Here is a 25,321-nt window from a genome sequence, read left to right on the forward strand (position 1 = left end):
TTTGGAAGAGCTTTCGAGAGGCCATGGGAATGAAAGTGACCCTAAGTACGGCCTATCATCCGCAAACCGATGGGCAAACTGAGAGAACCATACAAACCTTAGAGGATATGCTGAGAGCATGCGCCCTTGAATTCAGTAGCAACTGGAGCACTCATCTACCCTTAATTGAGTTTGCATACAACAACAGCTACCACAGCAGCATTTAAATGGCTCCATACGAAGCTCTTTATGGAAGGAAGTGTCGATCACCACTTTATTGGGATGAAGTGGGAGAGAAAGCCGTGGTGGGACCCGAGCTTGTACAGATGACCATGGACAAAGTGACAATTGTCAGGGAAAAACTCAAAGCAGCTCAGGACCGACAGAAGAGCGGGGCAGATCTGAAAAGAAGACCTGTAGAGTTCAATGTGGGTGAGAAAGCTTATGTGAAAGTCTCGATATGTGGGACCATTCGAAATCTTGGAAAAATTGGGCACACTAGCATGCAGGCTGGCACTGCCACCAAACATGTCAAGAATCCAAAACGTGTTCCACGTGTCTCAACTGAGGAGGTACATTCCAGACCTGAGTCACGTTTTGGAAGTAAAACCGCTCTTGGTTGAAGGGAACTTGGGAGAAGGACTGAAATACGAAGAAGTCCCGATCAGAATCGTGGACACCAAGGAACAAGTCCTCAAACGACGCATCATTCCATACGTCAAAGTGCAGTGGTCCAACCACACAGAGCGAGAAACAACTTGGGAAGTTCAAGAGAAAATGCGAAAAGAATATCCTTACCTATTTGGTGACCAAGCCAACTTAAGTTTCGAGGACGAAACTTCTCATAAGGAGGGAGGGATATGAGAACCGAAATCTTCCTCAAATACAATTAATAATTGTAGGGGAATTTTAATAGCATAAGATTTGTAGAATAAGATGTACATATGGAAATCTTTATTGCCAAGACAATTAAATCTACACCTTGCAAGAAAATTTCGAATTTTGGGGTAGGAATATTACCAATTTGTATATCATGCAAGATACAAGGAAATAAGATAAAAAATTCATGGATATTAAAAAAAAAATCAAGGATTTAAATCTCACAAATTGGAAGCAAATCCTTGACTTAGCCACCAAGAAAAATCGAGCCAATCAAGGCTGTAGGATTAGGATCAATTGGAGTCACTTATAGGAGAGATTTGATGACGAAATGGTAAGAAAATCGGGTGATTTCGATGCCTTATGCGTGAGATTTGGCTGCCACATTAAACCCACTCCCCTCCACCTATAAATAAGCCACCAACCTTAATCATTCCCTACACCCCAATTTCGAATCCCCTTGCTGCATAATCTCGAAAATTTCAGCAACTCCCCTAGCCGAAATTCTGCTCCAAATCGTCCCAAAGTCGTCCAAGAATTCAAGTCGAAGTGCTGCCCGATCGAAGAACAAAAAGTGATCCAAGTCTAGCATCGCGCACTCCACGTTTTTAGCATTTAAAAATACTACAAGTGGGCTTGTTTTTAAACTTAAAGTTTCCGTTTTATGCATATGAAATTTTCGGTTTTTTTTTTGTTTCAAGATTCGGTCGAGCTCCGTCTCCCGTCTATAAGTTTTTACAAAATTTTGGTACGTTTACGTGTTGACACTGTGAGGCTTCCCTGAAAATGGGTGGAATTCCAACATATGGCCCTTCACGGTGGGATAGAACCGTTTTATGGTATATAAACTGGTTTCGGTTTACACTGCTGAGTATTTCCCAATATACTCACCCCCTCTTACAACCTGTCCAGAGAAATCCGAGGAGGAAATCGAGGAGGAGGAATCGAACCAGTTCTGGGGCTGGTGAATTGCGAGACTTCAAGATTTAGATGAAGTTTATGTTATTATTATTCAGTTTACCGTTTCCGCATTAACTCTGTCGCTTTTTTTAAAATTCGGTGTTGTAAGACATCTGTTATTTCGTTGAGATTATGATATATAAACTGGTTTCGGTTTACACTGTGCTACAAATGCTTGCTCTTTCGATTGCGTAATTGTTAAACAACGTCGGTGTCAATCCCGAGTCTCGGGATGTGACAACAGTTATGAATAAAATTTGGGCAATAATGAAATTTCATAATGCAAAGCCTAATCATCCTTTTTATAAGTAGAAATAGATAAATAATTATTTTTTCTAAGTTTTATCCAACTACTCAGTAGACCTTCTATGTGAAGATAAAAGTTATTATTTTTATTCAATAAATGTCATCTTTTGATATATCGTAAAAGTGACACAAAATTTTTTGGCCTGTGTCATTTCTCGACCACACCGGTATTTAGTTATTGAATTGATGCGGCTTTCTGAATCATTCCATATTTCTTTCAAAAATCTTTATTTTCAATGGCATTTCATTCGCTCCTTTTTACATTTTGATATCAAATAACACTTAAATTAGAATTTCTAAGATATAAAATTTTAATTTTGGATAATAAGAAGTTAATATTTTAGAATAAAGATTCAAATGAATTTGAGATATTTTACTCACAAAATCGAAAAGAATTAAAATTAGCGAGAAAAATACCCATCAGCTAAAACTAAGATAACTAACTCCTAAACTCTCAATATGGGCAAAGTTGATGGAATTCTCATATGTTCTCTCCATCAAATTTATGTATTTGGATGAATGAATTTGACGTAAAAGATTTCAAATCCATAATAAAAAAACTCATTAGTTTTTTTAGGGTAAATCCACATGAGAATGAATTTTAAATTTTAATTAAGAATATGTCTGATTTGAGACGGTCTGATGGATCTTTATCTGTGAGACGGTTCAATATGGTCCATATCTGTGAGACGGGATGGAAATCAATCTCATAAAATTGACATGTGATATGGTTTCATAGAAGTTTTTGTCCCAAGTATGTTATTTTTTGACCCATTGTGGTGAATTTCAAATTTTACTCAATATGAAAATATCTCAAATCATCTGTTCAAATACTCTCTTAAATCCAAATCTTTCAATCCAAACACAATTTTAAAAAGATGTTTGGCTAAGCTTCAATACAGCTTATAAGTTGTTCAAATCCGTTTGACATTAATTTGGTCAAACAACTTATAACGTGTCAAAATAAGCTGTTTTTTTCAAAAAAAAAAAAAGTTTGGGGTTACCTAACTGTTTAAAAAAAATATCTTATTTTAATATTTTACTTCTCCAAAATATCATTTCTATTTTCATAAATGTCTACTGTGATACCTTTTGTCTTACATGGTAAAAATTAAATGTTTAAAATGAGTTTATAATGAGCTACAATTGACTTTTATAGCAACTTAGGTTAATAATTTTCGTAAAGCGATGAAAAATACGAAGTAGTTGCTATAAGGGCCCATTGTGCAGTAACGCAGGTGCGAGCTCGGGATTGGGACGTGACATAATGGTATCAGAGACGGTCACTGGCAGGGAACAACGAGAAATAAGTACTATGCAGGGCAGAGTGCTACGTGCATGAGAGCCATTTCTTGAACCTGCAGGGTAAAGTGTTACATGACGGGAGCCACCTCTTAAACCTATAGGAGTCACCTCTAAATTCTCGGTGCTGGTGGATCAAGAAGTCAGGCCGCGACGAGGACGTCGCGTTCTGGAAAACGGATGATTGTGATATCTCTTGTTCCACATTGTAAAAATTAAATATTTAAAATGAATTTATAATGGACTACAATGAACTTCTATAGCAACTTGGTTTAATCATTTTTGTAAAGCGAGAATGAATATGAAGTAGTTGCTATAGGGGCCTATTGTGCAATCACGCAGACGCAAACTCGGGCTCGGGACGTGACATCCACCATGCCCTCCACCCATTAGATATTAAATATTATTTTAATTTTGTTTCCAAATAATATCAATTTTGCTAAATTAAAATAAAAAATAATTTTATTTTTTCTAAATTTAGTTTTTCTAAAACTATTTTTGTATATATAATTATTTACATTACCTTCATATCATTATATTTTTTTATAATTTTGATAATAAAAATATCTTATAATACCAAATATATCAATATTTTTAAGTTTTTTAAAATAATTTTATCCAAATACTTTAACAGATTATTTATAAAATAAGTTCTAACAACTTTTAAGCTCTTAAAACAATTTATTATAGTTTGGTACACCGGATAAGAGAGGGATTGATAAATAATCCTCCTTATCCCACGTTTGGTACCTTTTTAGAGAAAGCCCATGATAATATTATGGGTCCGTGATAAATAATTTTATATAAGGATAAAATATTCCTTTTTATGAAATGTGATAATTTTAATCTAATGATAAAAACACCACAAATGACTTAATTTCCTTCAATATATAAAAATCCTAAACCCTATCGTTCTCTCGTTTCAGTTGTAGGTAGAAATTAAAATCAAATAAATATTTTTATATATTATATAATATGATAATTATATAATGAACTCGAGATAATTATATAAATGATTTCTATAAATCTCGATAAATTATTAATATCATGCGATTAACCTTAAAAATTGATATTTGAATTGACTCACAAAATCAAAGGCTCAATTATCATATTATATAATATAAAAAATTAGGTAAAAATAAATAAATCATGCAAGCACTGTCGGCGCATGAACATATAAGAAATATGAACTCAAGTAACAAATTTGAAATTATAAAATTTATTATGATATCTTTAATTTTGTCATTACAATCTAATATATAAATTTAATCACTCTTATTAAAATCATACCAAACATTAAATATAATATTCTACATATTATTTAACCTCAACTTATCCTTATATTATATATTATATGTTTATTCTATCATGTGTACCAAATTATGGCTAAGAATGTATAAGTTGTTATTAAAAAATTTAGTCAAACACTTTTTAATTTATACTTTGAAAGAGAAATTTGAAGTTGTGAATTTTAAATTCACTTAATTACTTGGATGCATTTATAAATTTATTTTAAATCTCTTTGTTTTTTAAAATATAATAACAAAAATAATTATGATGAATTTAAGATGATAATAATGTAATTCAAGTCCACTTTGTTCGCAGTTGGAAACATCACATATCACATTCCACTATTGGAAAAAAAGAGGTTTGACTTTTGTGCCTATCAAAAATGACTATTCCATATTAAAAAGTCATTCGAATAAATCAGTCTCTCTTCTCATTTCCGGGAACTTGTTAAGCTGTGAAGATGACTGGAAATTTTTCGTATGATCTCTCCTTAGTTTTGAAAGCTTTTGCAGCCTCTTTGTTTTCATTAATCATATTCAATATTTTGATAAGAAACAAATCAGCAAAAAAGAAACACTTAAATCTTCCTCCGGGAAGCTATGGCTGGCCAGTTCTTGGGGAATCATTGGATTTTCTTGGCGGCAGCAGGGCCGGAACTCCCGGGAAATTCGTGGAAGAAAGAAAGGAGAAGTACAAGTCTGAGGTGTTCAAGACTTCCCTTATGGGGGAATCTGTAGCTGTGATATGCGATGGCCCAAGTGGGTACAAGTTTTTGTTCAGTAATGAGAATAAATTGGTCAGGATTTGGTGGCCCGCTTCGGTGAGGAGGCTACTCGGGAGGTGTCTGTCTACTACTTCTGGAGTTGAAGGAATGCAAATGAGGAAGATGGTATCTCAATTTTTTAGCCCACACGCCTTCACAAAGCTTTATATCAGAACCATGGATTTGGTTGCCCAACAGCACATAAACACTCGCTGGCAAGGTACAAGAGTCATCCATGATGATACTGATACTGTTGCTTTATGTATATATCGTTGGTGGTGAATGTGGATTTTGTTTTTCTCCCACAAACATATATATTTGATTGAAATAAATGCTCTTAATTTTGAACAAGACAATCAACCCTTTTCCAGATGTAGAATGAATATCTTTTCAATATTGGTTATATAATATTCTATCAAACGTTGGTTGCATCCGGGCAAACTTTTACCTTTTTAAATAAACCAGTGAATGTTCACAAGACCTAAGCGATTACTCTACTCATGCCTCGTTATTTCACATTAGGTAAAGAGGAGGTGAAGGTGTTTCCAGCTATCAGATCATACACATTTGAGGTGGCATGCAGATTGTTCATGAGCATTGAAGAGCCTGAACAGATAGCAAAATTATCTTCCCTCTTTGATATTTTTATAAAAGGAGTCATCTCTATCCCTCTCAACTTTCCAGGAACAAGATTCTTTAAGGCAAATAGAGCTACCAACGCTATTAGGATTGAACTACAGAAGATAGTCAGAAGGAGGAGAGTGGAGTTGGAACAAAAAACCGTGTTACCTTCTCAAGATCTTCTCTCGCATTTGCTTGCAAATCCTGATGAAAATGGCGACTTTATGCCCGAATCAGTTATCATAAATAACACAATTCTCCTACTCTTTGCCGGTCATGATACTTCAAGTTCTGCTATAATGATGCTTATTAAGTATCTAGCCGAGATTCCTGAAGTACATGAACAAGTCTTGCAAGGTCAGGCACTCTGCATTATCATCCATATGTACACATGGATTTGTTATTTTTTTTCAAGTTTAATTATTGATTTGATTATTTCCGCGAAGCAGAGCAGAAAGAAATTTCAGCATCGAAAGAAGGAGAGTTTCTGCAGTGGGAGGATATACAGAAGATGAAGTACTCCTGGAATGTAGCATCTGAAGTTTTACGATTATCGTCTCCCGTGGTAGGTGCTTTTAGAGAAGTTATGGAGGATTTGAAATATGGTGGCTATGACATACCCAAAGGATGGAAGGTATTCAGGAAAACATAAATTTTGATATATGACACTAGTGTTTGGTGCATAACGACGCCTCTTTTGTTGACAGTTCTATTGGAATGCACCGATGACACATATGGATCCTAGCTTGTTTCCAGAGAAAGAGAGATTAAATCCATCAAGATATGATGGTGGTGGTCCTATTCCTTATTCCTATGTTGCATTTGGCGGAGGACCTAGGATGTGTCTAGGGAAAGAGTTTGCTCGACTCGAGATATTGATATTTCTACATAATTTGATAAAAATATACAGGTGGGATTTAGTGATTCCTGGTGAAAAGATCATATATGATCCAATTCCCACCCCAGTCAATGGGCTTCCAATTTCTCTTCACCGTAATGGTTAGAATAAGTGCACAACAAGTCAATTTGTAGTTTGGGCTTTATTGACTTTTATGTAATAACGGTCTTTATTTTAATGACATCTACTTTATCTGTATACTCATTCAAGCAGGATATATAAAACCCTTAATGTAAAATAAGTACCACGAGGTCTGCCTCTCAACGTAGATCATGAAATTTATTAGGAAGTGTGCTGTATATTCCAAAGTAGTTCCAAGTCGATTCAGCCGTCTAAATAAATATAAAGATAGCTCGAGCTCTAGACTGACATCTATGATGTAAACGTTATGTTTCATTGGTAAGAGCATGAAGATTTTCATTCATACAAATGAGTGCTTATTTGATGAGATACTGGATAACTCTCCCTCGAACTTTCCAAGTGGTTATTATTGGACTTAAAGCATTTTGGCATATTGGGCTTCTTCATTTGAACGGAATATTGGACAAGTAAGGTTTTGATAAGTTGATGGGAATGTCCCACATAGGAAATAATAATAGCATGAATGAGCTTATATTGAGTTATATATACTTTGTGAAGGTGTGAGAATTATTGGTCAAGAGACTCTCTCTGGAGCACGTCTGTAAGAATATTGGTCAAGAGGCTCTCTCTAGAGCACGTCGGCGCGGGGGGTGCAAATCATGGGCCCGATTTGCACTAAAAACGACTTGACTTGTGTATAAGCATATGAGCGCAACCTGAATGCGTCGAATGTCAGATCGATCAAAGCAAAATTTCCCACCAAGGTTCACATGGCTTTTGCTATTTTTATTTTCAAAAATTCAATTTTGGATGACCTTCCATCTGTCTGACTCACCATGTGGCCTGCTTGTTGGTGCTCCTGCTAAATTGACTGTTGGTGCTCTAGCTGACCAACCTTTGGCCTTTTGGATGGCCAACTGTTGGTGTTCCAGCTGACAAGCTCTTGGCCTTTCGGATGGACAATCTGTGACTGTCCGTATGTGTGGGGACCCGGACGCTAATCTTCTTCTTAGTCATCTTTGGGATTTAATTATCAATTAAGATAAACAGGGTCTAAAAATTTTTCTTTTTAAAAATGTAAGTGCGGAACGTAATGGAATTTAACTAATATACATCTCAGTATAAAAGTACAATAATGTACAACGATTATTCAAACTAGTCTACAATAAGTCCGGAATCACCACTCTAAACTCGTCTTCTCTCATCATCTTCTTGACCCCGATCCTGCCCCACCTGTTGTCATGCACACATACAAAACAAGACAACAGCCGGATATTCCGGTGAGAATAAATCCTAGTATAAAACATGTATACATGCATGTCATGCTGTTAAATACAAATCATAACACATAATCAGTAATTATGACACATCAGTGAATACAGATAAAACAATCTGATTCTTACTCTTTAACTTGACTCGTATCTAAGTCTAGGGATCCCGGTGTGAATAAGATGTAACAGGTCTCCCACCTACTCTCCCAATCGGGATGGCGTTACATCTTATTCCTAAACTTCGGTCTGGTCTGTATCGAAATCTACAATCAGAGTGAATCTGATCCGAAGCATCGATATCACCGAACGTTTAGAAAATTGGCGTATCTACCAATGACACTCCTATCTCAGTACATATATATAAATCAATATAAAGTAAAAACAGAACAAGTATGTGATTTTGTTGGGAAACTCAAATTGAATCTCATTTGAGTTGTGTCTTCCCCAAACAAAGCATGAATTATACCTTCTTGTCGTTCAGTCTTAATCGTGAAGAAGTCTCGATGTCGAATCTGTCAATATCAAATCTGAAATGGCAATGTTGAGATGCATTCTATCAATCTCTATTCAATTCAACACATCTACGAATCAATGATCAATCTTGACGGTATAACGGCGTAATCTTTCGATACCGATTCAACTCAAACAATAAGAATCTCAACATATATCAACAAACCATAATCCTCAATTCATAACCAACATAATATACTCGTTAGCATCTCAGAATCTGCAGAAATCCGTATATGTATATGCTGGAAATTGAGAACAATCATATACGATATCATTTCTTCAATCCGTTTATTCTACGATGTACAAAATCTCAAGAACATATATCTCTAATCAAATCATCATTCCTCCAACATATAGATTTCAAAACATGCTGGAAATGAACAATACTTACATCCCCTTGTAGCACTTGACGAGATGAGCAATAATCTATGTTTAGATTGAAGTTGGGATGGTTAAATCTTGAGTAATCACAATTCAAAGATGGAATGAAGCTTGAGGGAATTTGCTGAACTTGCTCTCCCTTTCTCTCGGTTCTTAGGCTAGCAAAGAAGGAAATGAAGACACATACACCTTATATGCATGGCCAGGACAAGTGTTATTATTTTTCAATAAACATGTTGCACCGCGGGTGCGGTGGCTTCTTGACCGCAGGTGCGGTCTGCTCTCGGCAGCCCTATCCAAAATGCAGAGCCATCGACCGCGGGGGCGCTCTGGTTTACACCGCGGGTGCGCTCACCCTACTGTAGCAGCACAGCGGGTGCGCTGCCTCTGGGATCGGGGGTGCGGTGTTGCTACTGTAATTCTATTCAACTCTCTGTCCATGCACTGCGGGTGCAGTCCTTCTTTAGGCGCGGGTGCGGTCTTCATTTCTTGCCACATTTCATAATCTCATCTCACTTAATGCCTCTAATTACATGTCATGCATACTCATGTCTTCGAATATCACGTCAATGAAGACTAATAAATCTCAAGCCTTACTTTTCTCCCCCTCTTAGATCTGAGTTCGTCCTCGAACTCGTAAGTAATCAATTCAAACATATCAGAAGGAATGTATACAGAGTTTAAATCAGAAACTCATCTCAATGAATCCATTCTGAAATCTAAATCTCATGACAAATTCTGTCTTTCAGATAGTCTCTTTGATGCCCTGTCAACTTACTGCATTTTCAATAATAGAATAGTCTTTATTCTGAAATATCTTTCTTGTAGGGATCTGTTATTCTAAATTGGAATAATAATTCAAGAGCATAATATCATAATACCCTTCGAAATAACTCTGACAGAATCAATCTCACAATACTGGCTATACAACATCTGTATATACCAATCAACAGCTCATACCAAATCAATATCATCAGCTGTTATCAAATCTGTTTATCTCAGTCAAGGATATATTAAATCTTCGGCTTCAATTACCAATCGTCACCATCCGATGTCGGCATATTAATCTGTTCATTCGAAGCTGGTTTTCATTCTTTCCTGAATCAGCTTCATTTTCTTTATCATATCTTTGACCGTATCAGATCCTATCTCAGGTATCTCCAAAATATTATTCTTATACCAAAGAAATCTGCAGTACTCACTGTACAATATATCGTCTGTAACTATTTCATTATCCATCTGGTTATCTGATAAATATTATCGTACAATAATTCACACAGCGACAATATGTCATATCAACTAGTGCTAACATCCAGCACTACAACTCCATAAATATCTTTTAATATCTGGATAGTACGCTCTGGCTATCTATCAGTCAGTGGATAATATATGAATGAGTTTATGGTATGTTCTGCCACAATTACAAACTCAATCAAAATTCACAATCTGATATAATCTATTTCACATTCTGGTCAATCTGACTATTTCTTTGACATCGATCTTTGTCATCTGGTCATGTGTGTACGTCATCTTGTACCACTACTAGATATAGATTGAACAATCTGTCAATCACAATTATATCATATCACAATCTGGAAAGTATTGTAGTGGTCTCATTACGAAATTCATCGAAATATACTCCCCATGTCTAGTCAGAATTATACAAATTCCGTAATAACTCTTCTGATTTCTATCTTTCTATCTTCATTTATTGGCGATTCAGACATTTCAGTACAAATTCTGCCAACATTTCAGTACAAATTCTGTCACAACTGATTTAATCTGTCTATGTCAAAACTATCTGTTCGAATATCATACATTCTCATTCACCAAAATGAAACCGAATCTACTACGGTGCGTTTCGGACACTACCTGTCATTTCAGATTCGAACTATTTGGTACAAACAAATCAGTTATTAATATAAATTAAAAAAAATACTTATATGATATTCGGTTCTGACTATCGATATCAAATTCTGTTGTGAAAATCTGACACATTTGACATCATACGATAATCATTCTCATACAGTAAAAATCACATATCTGCCACTCTGATCGATGTTCTGCTCTGGTTATCGAATTTAAGTTTTGAACATTCTGGTTAAATCTCTGAACTGCCGAAATTCTCGAATTCAGCTCTGATTCGGTTTGAATAATCTGTATCAAACACTGACTCAGAATAACAATACTATCAAATCAGATTCACAATATCACTAATCTATACTGATCTAGTGAGTTCAGTAAACTCATAAAACGGCAATTTCTGGCAATATCGTCAATTCTGACTAATCAATCACGTTTTCATGTCGTTCTGATCGACTGCTGTATACCATCTGCAAATATAATATGCCCTCAAACAATATAAGCTGTCTCAAATATTGTTTTAGAACAATAACAATACTCAAGCAGATCCAAAACAACAATCGTATAAGATAATCTGTCAACTCAGACCAAAATTAAATTTCTGACATTTCTGAAATTTCTGATCTTTTTTATATCGGTATCGTTCTCAGTCACTGATCATAATCTCAACTGTGTCAAAATCAATCGGTATATTAACTTTAATTATCGCTTATTCTGAATACAATCTGTTTCAAGCAAGATTCTTATCTAAATAATTTCTGTATACAATAATCACAGTTCTCAGAGTATTCAATACAATCTTCAGATATTCAATTCAATCAATCAGATACTGCAAATATATCAAAATATCATAGATACAACGAGCATGAAATCATCAGAATATCTCTGAACATACTGAAATATGCCACAGAGAAACACTAAATCAAATGTAACTCCTGGCCGGTACTCTTCTACTGATCTTTCAATTCTTTCAGTGACATTCTGTACTGAATTCTAAAACACAAACAGTACCTGATATCAATTCAATTCTGAAATCTATCTTCCTGATATAAAGCAAATCCAAAATCTTATCTAGGAAGACGTCAACCAACTCGTACATCACTTGGCAAATCTGCCAATACTAGGCTCGATTTCAGCATGTCTACTGAATACATAAGGATACCATCTGCTCCTTTCTGTATCAATCGAGTCATAAATAATACAGATATCAAAGGAATTCTAGATCTAGAATCCTTACCGTGGAATTTCTACTCATCAGCCCTATCTGGTCTGAATCTTATATTTTTCTGGAAGGAATCTACAATAGTTCTGTACTTGTTCAGCATATTAATATCAATAATGCGGTCAAATCAGAAACACAAGTACATCATAATCTAACTCAATCTCATTCTCATCTTACTGTAGTATACAATATTTCATAGAAATCTCTGATATCAATCTTTCTTTCCCAAAAAGTAAGGGAATCAATACTACAGTACAAACAGACTCAACAGATACAGCATATCTCAATGCAACTCAATCAAAGATAATCGTAGGGAATGCATTAGTATATATCAATACCTTTGCAATATAATCATAAAAGAACAGTACCTGCCACTATATCATCAGGTGTGTCCTGTGTCTGTTCCTCGGTCTTCTGCTCCCTAAAATCTTCGGGAACTTCTCCGGGGACAAACTCTAGCAAAGTGTCCCGGCTGTCTACAAATATGGCAACTACCAGTCACTCCCTGGCATTGCTCTGTGGGATCTCTCCCTCCGCAAGTTCTACAATATACTCCAGTATAACTTGGGCTGGAACCATTGAAGCTAGACGAACCACTCAGTCCGCTCCCTAACTTCTAAAACTGTTTCTTTCGAGCTTTCAGCAAATCTTGCTTTCCACTCGTACTGTCTTTATCAAATCTAAGAGGGAGTTGCTGTGTTGGGAGTTGAATCACATCTAACCTTTCTCGTTGTCGAATCAGACTCACCTCAGCTCTCTTTGCCCTACTCACAGTATCAGCAAAATGGTAAGGTCGCTTCATATTTATCAATGCAACTATCTCTGAATTCAATCCTTTGATGAACTGCTCAGCTACAGCTTCATCATTTCCAGCTATCTGAGGAACAAAACGCAGTAGAGTAGAGAATTTAGCAACATATTCTTCAATATTCAGTTGGCCTTGTCTCAAATTCTCAAACTCTGCTCTTTTATCTTCCCGGTACGAAACTGAAAAAAAATCTTCGATATAATTCGGCTTTAAAGACTTTCCACGTGATCACAGTACTACGTTGTTCTAATACTCCCTTTATTGTAATCCACCAACTCCTGGCGACCTCTCGTAACTGGTGGAATACCAGTTTAATTCTCTGTTCATCTGAATACTTGAGCAAATCAAACAATAGTTCTATGTCATTTAACCAATTCTGACACTCTTCAGACATCTCAGTACCCCTCAAAATCGGCGGTTGAAACGACTGAAATTTCTTCAACTGTATTTCCATCGGAATTTCTGATATATCTATCTGTTCAACCGAAGTACTGTCCCGTTCTAGAATTCTTCTAGGAGGTATATTTGATTACCAAAACAATTAGTAACCCAAATACTACAAACATGTTCCATTCTTTCTCGGATCATCTTACTGCTGATCATGAATCAGATCTGATTCATACTCAATAATACATAATACCAACTCAAATCGGATAATCAGGTAAACATGTATTTCAAAGCAGTAAATCATAATATCATGCTAGCATACATAATGTAAATCAACATTAAAATAAATCTCATGCTAGCAATCACATGCAAGGAGAGAAAACTCAATCTACCCCGCTCATTCTCTTCTATCTCAGTCTAAAGGATCTATCGCTCTGATACCACCTGTTTTGGGGACCCGGACGCTAATCATCTTCTTAGTCATCTTTGGGATTTAATTATCAATTAAGATAAACAGGGTCTAAAAATTTTTCTTTTTAAAAATGTAAGTGCGGATCGTAATGAAATTTAACTAATATACATCTCAGTATAAAAGTACAATAATGTACAACGATTATTCAAACTAGTCTACAATAAGTCCGGAATCACCACTCTAAACTCGTCTTCTATCATCATCTTCTTGACCCCGATCCTGCCCCACCTGTTGTCATGCACACATACAAAACAAGACAATAGCCGGATACTCCGGTGAGAATAAATCCCAGTATAAAACATGTATACATGCATGTCATGCTGTTTAATACAAATCATAACACATAATCAGTAATTATGACACATCAGTGAATACAGATAAAACAATCTGATTCTTACTCTTTAACTTGACTCGTATCTAAGTCTAGGGATCCCGGTGTGAATAAGATGTAACAGGTCTCCCACCTACTCTCCCAATCGGGATGGCGTTACATCTTATTCCTAAACTTCGGTCTGGTCTGTATCGAAATCTACAATCGGAGTGAATCTGATCCGAAGCATCGATATCACCGAACGTTTAGAAAATTGGCAGTATCTACCAATGACACTCCTATCTCAGTACATATATATAAATCAATATAAAGTAAAAACAGAACAAGTATGTGATTTTGTTGGAAAACTCAAATTGAATCTCATTTGAGTTGTGTCTTCCCCTAACAAAGCATGAATTATACCTTCTTGTCGTTCAGTCTTTATCGTGAAGAAGTCTCGATGTCGAATCTGTCAATATCAAATCTGAAATGGCAATGTTGAGATGCATTCTATCAATCTCTATTCAATTCAACACATCTACGAATCAATGATCAATCTTGACGGTATAACGGCGTAATCTTTCGATACCGATCAACTCAAACAATAAGAATCTCAACATATATCAACAAACCATAATCCTCAATTCATAACCAACATAATATACTCGTTAGCATCTCAGAATCTGCAGAAATCAGAATATGTATATGCTGGAAATTGAGAACAATCATATACGATATCATTTCTTCAATCCGTTTATTCTACGATGTACAAAATCTCAAGAACATATATCTCTAATCAAATCATCATTCCTCCAACATATAGATTTCAAAACATGCTGGAAATGAACAATACTTACATCCCCTTGTAGCACTTGAAGAGATGAGCAATAATCTATGTTTGGATTGAAGTTGGGATGGTTAAATCTTGAGTAATCGCAATTCAAAGATGGAATGAAGCTTGAGGGAATTTGCTGAACTTGCTCTCCCTTTCTCTCGGTTCTTAGGCTAGCAAAGAAGGAAATGAAGACACATACACCTTATATGCATGGCCAGGACAAGTGTTATTATTTTTCAATAAACACGTTGCACCGCGGGTGTGGTGGCTTCTTGACCGCAGGTGCGGTCTGCTCTCGGCAGCCCTATCCAAAATGCAGAGCCATCGACCGCGGGGGCACTCTGGTTTACACCGCGGGTGCGCTCACCCTACTGTAGCAGCACAGCGGGTGCGCTGCCTCTGGGACCGCGGGTGCGGTGTTGCTACTGTAATTCTATTCAACTCTCTGTCCATGCAATGCGGGTGCAATCCTTCTTTAGGCGCGGGTGTGGTCTTCATTTCTTGCCACATTTCATAATCACATCTCACTTAATGCCTCTAATTACATGTCATGCATACTCATGTCTTCGAATATCACGTCAATGAAGACTAATAAATCTCAAGCCTTACTGTATGGAACCCGAGTGCCTATATATAGAGGCAGCCTCAAGTCTTTCAAGAACACACAACACACTCTCCTATATTTTCGTTCAGCTCTCATCTTTGTTTATGTTGTTGTTTCTCTGCTCTTCCTAGTAATATAGTTCAGGTACATTTCAGTTCACCGTAGTAGTGCATCATGCTAGTTTACTGCTGGTTGTTCCATTGTTGCTTGGGAAATAGACGTTCCAGTTCATTCCCGAAGCACATACCTGTTTTAAGGAAACTGTACTTCGTACAGACGTTTGGTTTATTTTAGGCTTTTCTCTACTGTATTTTCTTCAACATATTGTTCACTAGTTTCTTACGAAAGTTTTATGTACTTTATCGTAGGATATATTGTGCAACAATCTTAAAACATATACTCATTATGTGCTTACTTTCAGATATGGCTTCTGAAAAAAACGTGTTGAAGGAAATTGGTTTTATTGTCCCTCATGCCACTGTGACACCTCAACTTGCCCCATGTGCTGCTGTCGTTGCTGTGCCAGCTAGTCACGGCAAAAAAGCTGATAAGTTAACTGATGTGGACTACAAAAGGTGGCAGCAAAAGATTTTGTTCTACTTGACGATGCTTAACCTGGCCAGATTCCTGTCTGAGGATGCTCCTAAACTCAAAGAGGGTGAGGAAGATGTTGAATATGTCAGTGTTGTGGAGGCGTGGAATCATTCTGATTTCTTATGCCAAACTATGTAATGAATGGATTGGCCGATTCACTCTACAATGTCTTTTGCGAAATAAAACGACTAAAGAGCAATGAAAATCCCTTGACAGAAAGTACAAAACCGAGGATTCCTGGGCCAAGAAGTTTCTTATAGGCCACTTTCTGAATTTTAGAATGGTGGATTTAAAGACTGTTATCAGCCAAGTTCAAGAGCTCCAAGTGATTTTTCTCGAGATTCACGGTGAGGGGATGACTTTGACCGAATTTTTCCAAGTGGCGGTTATTGTTGAGAAGCTACCACCAGCTTGGAAGGATTTCAAAAATTATTTGAAACCCAAGCGCAAGGAGATGAATGTTGAAGAGCTCATTGTTCGACCTCGCATCGAGGAAGATAACAAGAGTTCTGAAAGACGATTGTTTTCTCCAGTTGCTGTCAAAGCAAATGTTTTCGAGCATGATCAAAGCTCGAAAAGGAGAACATTTTCCTCCTCCAACGAAAGGTTGAACCTGGGACCCAAAGGAGGCATTTCAAAGAGAAAGTTATTTGGAAAATGCTACAACTGTGATGGTATGGGTCACAAGGCCTCTTAGTGCAAGAAGCCGAAGAGAAACCGAGAGGCAGATGTGGTAGAGAACATTTCTCAGGAGGTTTAGAACATGAATCTATGTGTTGTAATATCATAAGTTAATCTAGTGGGTTCAAACCCAAGGGAGTGGTGGATTGACATTGGTGACACTCGCCATGTTTTCTCTAACAAAGAAATGTTTGCAAATCTTGAGGAATCCGAGAATGGAAAAAAAATTTCATGGGAAACTCCGCTACTTCTGATATCAAGGGTCCAGGAAAGATTGTTTTAAAGATGACTTCCGGAAAAGAGCTGACTTTTAACAATGGTGTCCGGGTCGCTTCTTAACAAGCATGGTTTTCTTACTGACTTTGAGTTAGATAAGGTTGTTTTTTCAAAAAGTGGAATGTTTATTGGCAAAGGCTATGTTAGCAATTGTTTGTTTAAACTAAATGTAATGGCTATTAAGCCTGTGATTAATAAAGTTAATACTTTTGCTTACTTGCTTAAGTCTTCTTGTTTGTGGCTTGGTAGACTTGGACATGTTAATTATGATATAATTCGTAGACTAATTAACATGAAAAGCATTCCTGCATTCCAAATTGATAATGACACAAATGTGAAACTTGTGTTGAGACAAAACTAACGAGATCATCTTTTCGAACAATTGACAGAAATAATGAACCACATGATCTAATTCCAGTTATGTATGTGATATAAAAGGTGTGCAAACACGTGGTGGAAATTAATACTTTATTACTTTTGTTGACGATAACACAAAATTTTATTATGTCTATCTTATTAAAAGTAAAGATGAAGCAATTGAAAAATGTTTCTACTACAAAAGTGAAATTGAAAACCAATATAACAAGAAAATTAAGGTCTAAGAAGTGATCGTGGAAGTGAATATGAATCACCATTTGATGAGTTTTGTGCTCAACACGGTGTCAAACATGAAAGAACTTCACCTTATTCTCCTCAGCAAAATGGCATTGCAGATAGAAAGAATCACACTTTGAAAGAAATGATGAATGCATTATTATTAAGTTCTAGTTTACCACAGAACATGTGGGGGGAAGCTGTTCTCACAGCAAATTATTTAAATAAGGTGCCCCGAAAGAACTAAGGTAAAAGTCCATACCAGTTGTGGAAACGTAGAAGTTCTTCCTACCAATACTTGCGAGTGTGGGGGTGTCTTGACAAGGTAGCAGTACCCACTCTAAGTAAAGATAGGACCAAAAACTGTTTATTGCATTTTCATTGGATATGCTCAAAACAGTGACGCTTATCATTTTCTTGTACACGAATTTCAAATACCTGATACTCACAAGAATACAATAATGAAATCAAGAAATGCTTCGTTATTTGAACACATGTTTCCATGCAAATCTAAGGAAGAACCAAGTTCATCCAAAAGATTATATGAGACAATTGAAAAACAACAAGAGCTTAACCAAGATATTGAACATAGACGTTGCAAGAGAGCTAGGAATGAGAAATCCTTTGGTCCGGATTTCATCACTTTCATGATGGAAAGTGAACCTCAAAGCTTCAAGGAAGCAGTGAGTTCATCCGAGAGACCTCTATGGAAAGAGGCTATCAATTTCGAAATGGATTTCATTTTACATAACCATACTTGAGAATTATTGATTCTTCCTCTGGGAAGCAAACCCCTAGGCTGTAAATAGATTTTCAAACGGAAAATGAAATCAGACGGAACCATAAATAAGTATAAAGCCAGATCGGTAATCAAAGGTTACCATCAACGTGAAAGGCTTGATTACTTTAACACATATTCTCCTGTATCAAGAATAACCTCTATTCATGTGATACTTGCGATTGTCGCCTTGTGAAATCTCGAAGTACACCAAATGGACGTAAAGATAGCTTATCTAAATGGAGATTTAGAAGAAAAAATTTACATAGAACAATCTGAGGGATTTTCTATGACTGAGCAAGAAAATAAGGTTTGTAAACTGGTGAAGCCTCTATATGGCTTAAAATAGGCACCAAAGCAATGTCACAAAAAATTTGATAAAGCCGTTATAGAAAGTTGATTTAAATTCAGTGAATAAGACAAATGTGTATACATAAAGAACACGGAAAATGGATATGTCATTTTATGTGTTATGACATAATTATCATAGGTAGTAATGATATGATGATTAAATCCACCAAGAAGTTATTGAACTCAAGATTTGACATGAAAGATTTGAGTTTAGCCGATGTGATCCTTGAAATTAAAATTCATAGAACATCAGAAGGACTAGTTCTAAGTCAGCCACATTATGTGGACAAAATCCTTGAGAAATTCAATAAGGATGACTATGCATTGGCTAGAACCCCGATAGATACCAGTCAACATCTATCAAAGAATCGAGGTGAGAGTATGTCTCAATTAGAATACTCTCGAATCATTGGAAGTCTGATGTACTTAATGAGTTGTACAAGACCAGACATAGCCTACGCAGTAAGAAAATTGAGTAGATTCACAAGTAATCCGGGAGTTGAACACTGGAAAGCAATTATCAGATTGCTAACATACTTAAGATACAATAGTGCAAACTGGATATCTGATATGAAAGACTCAAAATCTACAAGTGGATTTGTATTCATTTTATGAGGTGCAGCAATTGCATGGAAATATATTAAACTGACTGTAATATCCAGATCCACAAAGGAATATGAATTTATAGCTCTTGACAAGTGTGCTGAAGAGGCTGAATGGTTGCGTCGATTCTTAGAAGATGTTCCAGGATGGAAAAAACCCGTGCCGGCTATATACATACATTGTGATATCCAATCTGCGATTGGAAGGGCACAAAATAATATGTATAATGGTAAGTCTAGGCATATACATCGTAGACACAATATCATTAGACAACTTGAAGGATCGCTTGCTGGGCACCGTGAGGTGCTTCAAACAAAATATTTTCCAAGAGCTGCAATAGCTCGTGTTCTAAGAATGTGTACACCGATGAATAAATCAAGTTTGGTTTTCAAACCAAACGGAAAACATTTGAAGTAATCATTCATTAAGAAACAGTGATATGTCTTATATATCATGTGCATCTGAATAACTGAAAAATATATGGGATCAGTTCTGGCTTATATCAGTTTGGTTATAGATAGAACTGAACTGTTATCAGCTGAATTGATCAAATCTGTTAAGATAAAAAACAAGTAGTTAAACAGAAATAACACAAGATATGTTTATGGATGTTCGAAAACTTCAACTGCTCCTACGTCACCCCTTCTACCTCCTCGGGTAGGATACACAAGAAGACTTTGATTAAGTACAACAAGTGTAACAACCCACGCAGCTTAGGACTTACCCACTGCCTAACTGAACTCCTAGTCTAGACTGAAGGCAGCACCTTTCAGCCAACACTTGTTTAAAGTCTGTGTGTCAAAGACTACATACACATGTTTATTCTCTTTGTGCAAGACTGTATTTGATTGATGGTGTGTGTGTGTGTGAGAACTAATCTCTGAAAACTACCCGAAAGTGTTCTCACACACTGAGGAAATTGTGCTTCTAATCTAAGCTGATAACACGATTAAGTGTTCTCTCTGGGCTGAATGCTTCTTGTAAGCTGTTTATGCAATATGCGTGTCCTATTTGTTTTTCACACTTATGTTCACTATCTCTGCTGATGGTCTTGCGCTCGTATTTATAGAGGCATTGAGACCGTACTTCAAGACTCATCACATGCGTCGTTGCAGCTTGAATGTGTTCCTTGGTATATGTGTCTTGACTTTACTCACATGCCTCCAGGAATCTCCCGGATTTAATATTTGTTGCAACGCCCATTATTGTACCTTTGATAGTACAGATGCTTTTGTACCCTTGTGCGTAGCTGGAATCCATTAAAATAACTTGTCTTGATCTGCAACTGATTGATTCCAAACTGATGTTCCCAACTGTTCATCTGATCTTCAGTTGAGCTGGTGAAATCAGTTGACTCGTCAGTTGAACTGATTTCACTCTTTCAGTTGAACTGGTCAGCTGGGTTCTTCATCAGTTGAACTCTTCATAGCTGGCCGAGCTTCTGAAGATCTTCTGCTGAACCACCTATCAACTGGATAATCAGTTGAACCATTCTTTGAGATATCAGTTGAACTGATTCAGTTTGGTCGATCAGTTGGTGTTTTCAATTAGCATCTCGATAGCTTCAGTTTTGGCTCGTTTAACTGATAAGTTCGAAGCCTGATCAGTTCCAGCTTCTTGCGCACTACGGTAAATCATTAGAAACAAAATAGTAAGATTTGTTAATATCAAAATAAATATTGCGAATATGAAATGTTCCAACACAACTACTCTTTACTGGAGTTATTTCTGTTGACTATGTAAAGTCAAAGGATAATATAGCGGATCCGTTAACCAAGAGATTAAACAGATAGTCAATTGCGAAATTGTCAAAGGGAATGGGGCTCAAGCCTATAGAATAAATTAGTGCGACGGAAAACCCAACCTACACTGAATGGGGATCCCAATAACTAGGTTCAATAGAACAAACTAATCACACTAATTTGGATATTCACTATGGGAGTTATCCCTAGTCCATTCCTATTATGAAACGGTGAATGTAGATGATAAGCATACGGATTTTAATGATTGTAATGAGTAACAATATAAAATCACCTATGTGAGAGAGAAGTAGGGCAGCTTCAAAGGAATTTCAATGCTCAATTCTATATCCTCTTGCAGAACCAGGAATGTGTTTATGGCCAAAACGTACACAATCATGATACACTACAAAAAAGGTTAAAGACAACGGTAAAAAACCGTTGTTGTAGGTCTTGTAAAATCATTGTTAAAGGCCCTGTGGTTAAAGGGTGCGCTCAAAGACAACGGTGAAAAATCGTTGTCGTAGGTCTTGTAAAACCATTTTTAAAGGCCCTATGGTTAAAGAGTGCGCTCGAAGACAACGGTGAAAAACCGTTGTCGTAGACGTCTAAAGACGATGGGGAAAAACCGTTGTCGTAGCACTGAAAAACCGTTATTAAAGGTCCTATGGTTAAATGGTTCGCTCAAAGACAATATTGAAAAACCGTTGTCGTAGATGTATTACGAAAACGGTAGCTCTTAAAAACCGTTATTTTAACCGTTGTCTTTTATCGCATTCGACAACAGTTGGTTAATGTTTTTAAACCGATGTCTTTCGCTGCAATATACAACAGTTTTACAACATTTTAAATCTGTTGTCTTTGGATTTGATTTACATCATTTTAAAACTGTTGTCTTATATATATAATCATTTTACCAAATCGTTGTATATTATATTTAAACCATAAATTGTTTAATTAATTAAAAAAATTGGATGTGAAATATATATATATATATATATATATATATATATATATATATATATCAATTAACCCTTATATAAAATCAATTCAAACATCAACATACTTGATCAAGAACTACATGCATGAATTAAAACAGAAATATGTCATTCATAGACTTGCAATTTACCAAACCAACAATTTAAAAAAGTATGTAACCATATTCCAAAAACTTTTAGTCAAGTTCACAAAAATAAAAATACCCTACAACCAAGACTTGCACATATCAACTCCAAAATATCTTCTGTAGCTTGTTGAAATGAATTTCTCTGCTGGTGCATCTTCCAAAACATCATTACAGTGCCTGTGAAAATAAAAACCACATAATTTTAATCATTGTTCATTTTTAACACATGCACAACTTAGCACTAAAACAATTAACATATAGAACAAGTCATGTTTAAAAAAGCAAAAAGTCTTGTTAGAAGACAATATTAAGCCATGAATTGAGAACAATATGCAATCGATAAGTTTGTAAAAAAATCACTACAACTACTTAACTGTTATGAAGATCCAAAACAGTCCCTAATGACAATTAATTATAAAAAATAATTGTTGGATTAAAATATGCAACAAAAAATGGTTTAAAATACTTTAAAACGGACCTCAGAGCTTAAAAAAATTTTGGCATAACCTCCCCGCAAGTAGGACATACCAAAAAATTAAAAAACACAAAACAACAATATATATTCGAAATAAATTTAAATACTACCATAAACCACACCTATCACCTACACAGCCAGACGATAAATCACACCTATCACCTATACAACCATCATGTACAACACAAACAAATACTCGGGGCATCTCCCCGGAGAATAAACTATGATAAAAGACTGACAAGACTCTATTACACATATAAATAGATTAACGGGGGACTCCAACACTGACAACCAAGACCATCCCCAAAACATCCCATAAACACCTCAAAACAACACCGAAACATCACTTGAAAGCAACATGAAAACAACACCACAAAACAGCCCATAAACCTCTTAACACCATTTAAAGAAGCCCGAAAACAGCTCCCATGACAGCTTAGAATACAGACCCCAAAACCGTCCCAAAACCACTCCAAAACAGCCTCCAAAATAGCCCAACTGCTCCAAATTCACCACAAAAGAGCCTCCAAAATATTCTCAAAACCGCTCCAAAATCATCTCCAAGTTCACTCCCAAACAACACAATACACAATATATGTTCATATATAACATTGATACAATGAATCTCAAACCATTCCGTGAATCAACAAAAAATTCAGATTTTTAGCAGCATTTCAACATAAATATTATCATTTTCAAATGTAATTCCTTTTCTCCACATCTTCAATCCCACCTCAAGTTCCAACTTATCTTTTTTTCCAATACATTCGAAGCCCAAAAACCAGTAAAAGAAAAGAAAAAATAATAAAAATGGCAGCTGTTAGCTATTACCTTTGTAGCAGTCAAAATAATTACCACATCCTTTCAACATATCCCGAAAGCAATGAAGAGATCCACATGTCATGAACCAACAAAGTGCAACAAAAAAAATCACATATCAATCCAGTATCATTTGTATTCTTGATCCAGAAACTAAAAAGAAAAATGCAAGAAACCAAAATAATATCACTTTTGAAATACACAGAAAAGATGTTATAAAAATCTTAAAGTAGAAACAAGAATTTCACCCAACTTAGAAGCTAAATAATGTGCAAAATGACTATTTCTGAAACAGCTCGTAAACATGTTAAAAAGTATAACAATAATGTCCAAATCCGTTCAATATGAGCTGTATTTTTTCAAATAAGATGAACTCATGTCCTACATATTCATAAATATGATCCTATATGCATTCGGCCAGCTCGGTGCGTATCTCATCAATTTCTTCCATAGAATACTCCGTTTTTGTGAACTATGAACACAAAAAAAAATATTAGTAAAAAAACACAACTTAATGAATTTTCAAAATGATAAGTAGCTAGATAACTTGTAATTATTTTAGATAAGCAAAATAATATTACAATCGATCGTAGTGAATCCCCCTTAAGAGCCGCAACTTCTTCAGTAATCTGCCTCATGAATCCCATCACGTAATAACCACATTGTTTCTCATCTGGTTGCCCAAGAGCCTATGTTAAAAAATGTCAAATTGTTAATGACAAATATACACATTAAAAAATTAGCTCGAATGAGAAATACACTTACATTTACGACTTCCCATTGTACACGCTTTCTTCCTTTCCTTCCCTTAGTTGAGTTAAACAATCTCAACTCCTTTCATTAACATTGAACATAGTTGATATATGAGTGTTTTTTCATTAAATGAAATGCATCATTAAAATGGAATATGAACTCACAATTCCACAACATATTTCCAATCCTCATCGAGAATGCGATGACTTAGGGAATCCACCAAATAAACAATCTCCTTATAAGGCTCGATGACAGTGAGAGTCTAATGAAAACTACATACAAACATAATAAGTGTATGCAATTCACTAAAAAACAATTGAAAATTATATTAGGATCTTACTTACCCACAACAACTTGGAACCAAAACCAATTGATCCATTGATGCACCACTTAGCCTATCCGCTAAAGAACTCGCCCTCTTGTTCAACCTTTTAGTTTTACCTGTTTTGTCGTGTGTGTATTTTTGCAAATTTGGGATGTTGTGTGGATTTACGAAGCTGAATTTGTCAATCTTGTTTTCTTTCACCATCTTTTTATAAAGATGCATTTCATTTCAAGTAAAATAAAATCAAAAGTATACTACATACTAAACTAACAAATTATATGCATCTTATATATTAATAAAAGAAAATAACAAACAAACTTTAAGTTAATCGAAGACTTACCAAATGTAGACAGCTACACAATTTCCTGAAATTTCCTCAAATAAGATCCAACACTCGAAACTACAATAAAGACCCCATATACCGTCAATATAATGCATCTCAAACAACTAAAGCAACTTAAATCG

General features: G+C 35.7%; 1 protein-coding gene and 2 long non-coding RNA genes across 5 annotated transcripts in view; 2 read left to right on the forward strand and 1 right to left on the reverse strand.

Annotated features, from left to right (window-relative positions):
• LOC142530054 (uncharacterized) overlaps positions 1-25,321 on the forward strand; it is a 76,892-nt gene that overhangs the window by 27,109 nt on the left and 24,462 nt on the right. The gene's annotated exons all lie outside the window — the stretch shown is intronic.
• LOC142529951 (beta-amyrin 28-monooxygenase-like) lies at positions 5,134-7,196 on the forward strand. Its single transcript, XM_075635682.1, has 4 exons — positions 5,134-5,699; positions 6,002-6,457; positions 6,550-6,734; positions 6,808-7,196. The coding sequence occupies exons 1-4, from the start codon at positions 5,177-5,179 to the stop codon at positions 7,102-7,104; spliced, it is 1,461 nt and encodes a 486-aa protein (XP_075491797.1). The 5' UTR covers positions 5,134-5,176; the 3' UTR covers positions 7,105-7,196.
• Positions 22,397-25,217, reverse strand: LOC142529366 (uncharacterized). Of its 3 annotated transcripts, XR_012815891.1 has the most exons (6): positions 24,876-25,214; positions 24,696-24,803; positions 24,544-24,612; positions 24,360-24,467; positions 24,164-24,250; positions 22,397-22,661 (listed from the first exon to the last, which is right to left on the reverse strand). It is a non-coding gene; the product is annotated as an uncharacterized LOC142529366 (long non-coding RNA). The 3 variants fall into 3 exon arrangements; XR_012815890.1 differs by having other exon boundaries at positions 24,164-24,467; positions 24,876-25,217; XR_012815889.1 differs by lacking the exon at positions 22,397-22,661 and having other exon boundaries at positions 23,888-24,467; positions 24,876-25,194.

Source organism: Primulina tabacum, chromosome 16, assembly GCF_025594145.1.
Source record: "Primulina tabacum isolate GXHZ01 chromosome 16, ASM2559414v2, whole genome shotgun sequence".
Lineage (NCBI taxonomy): Eukaryota > Viridiplantae > Streptophyta > Magnoliopsida > Lamiales > Gesneriaceae > Primulina > Primulina tabacum.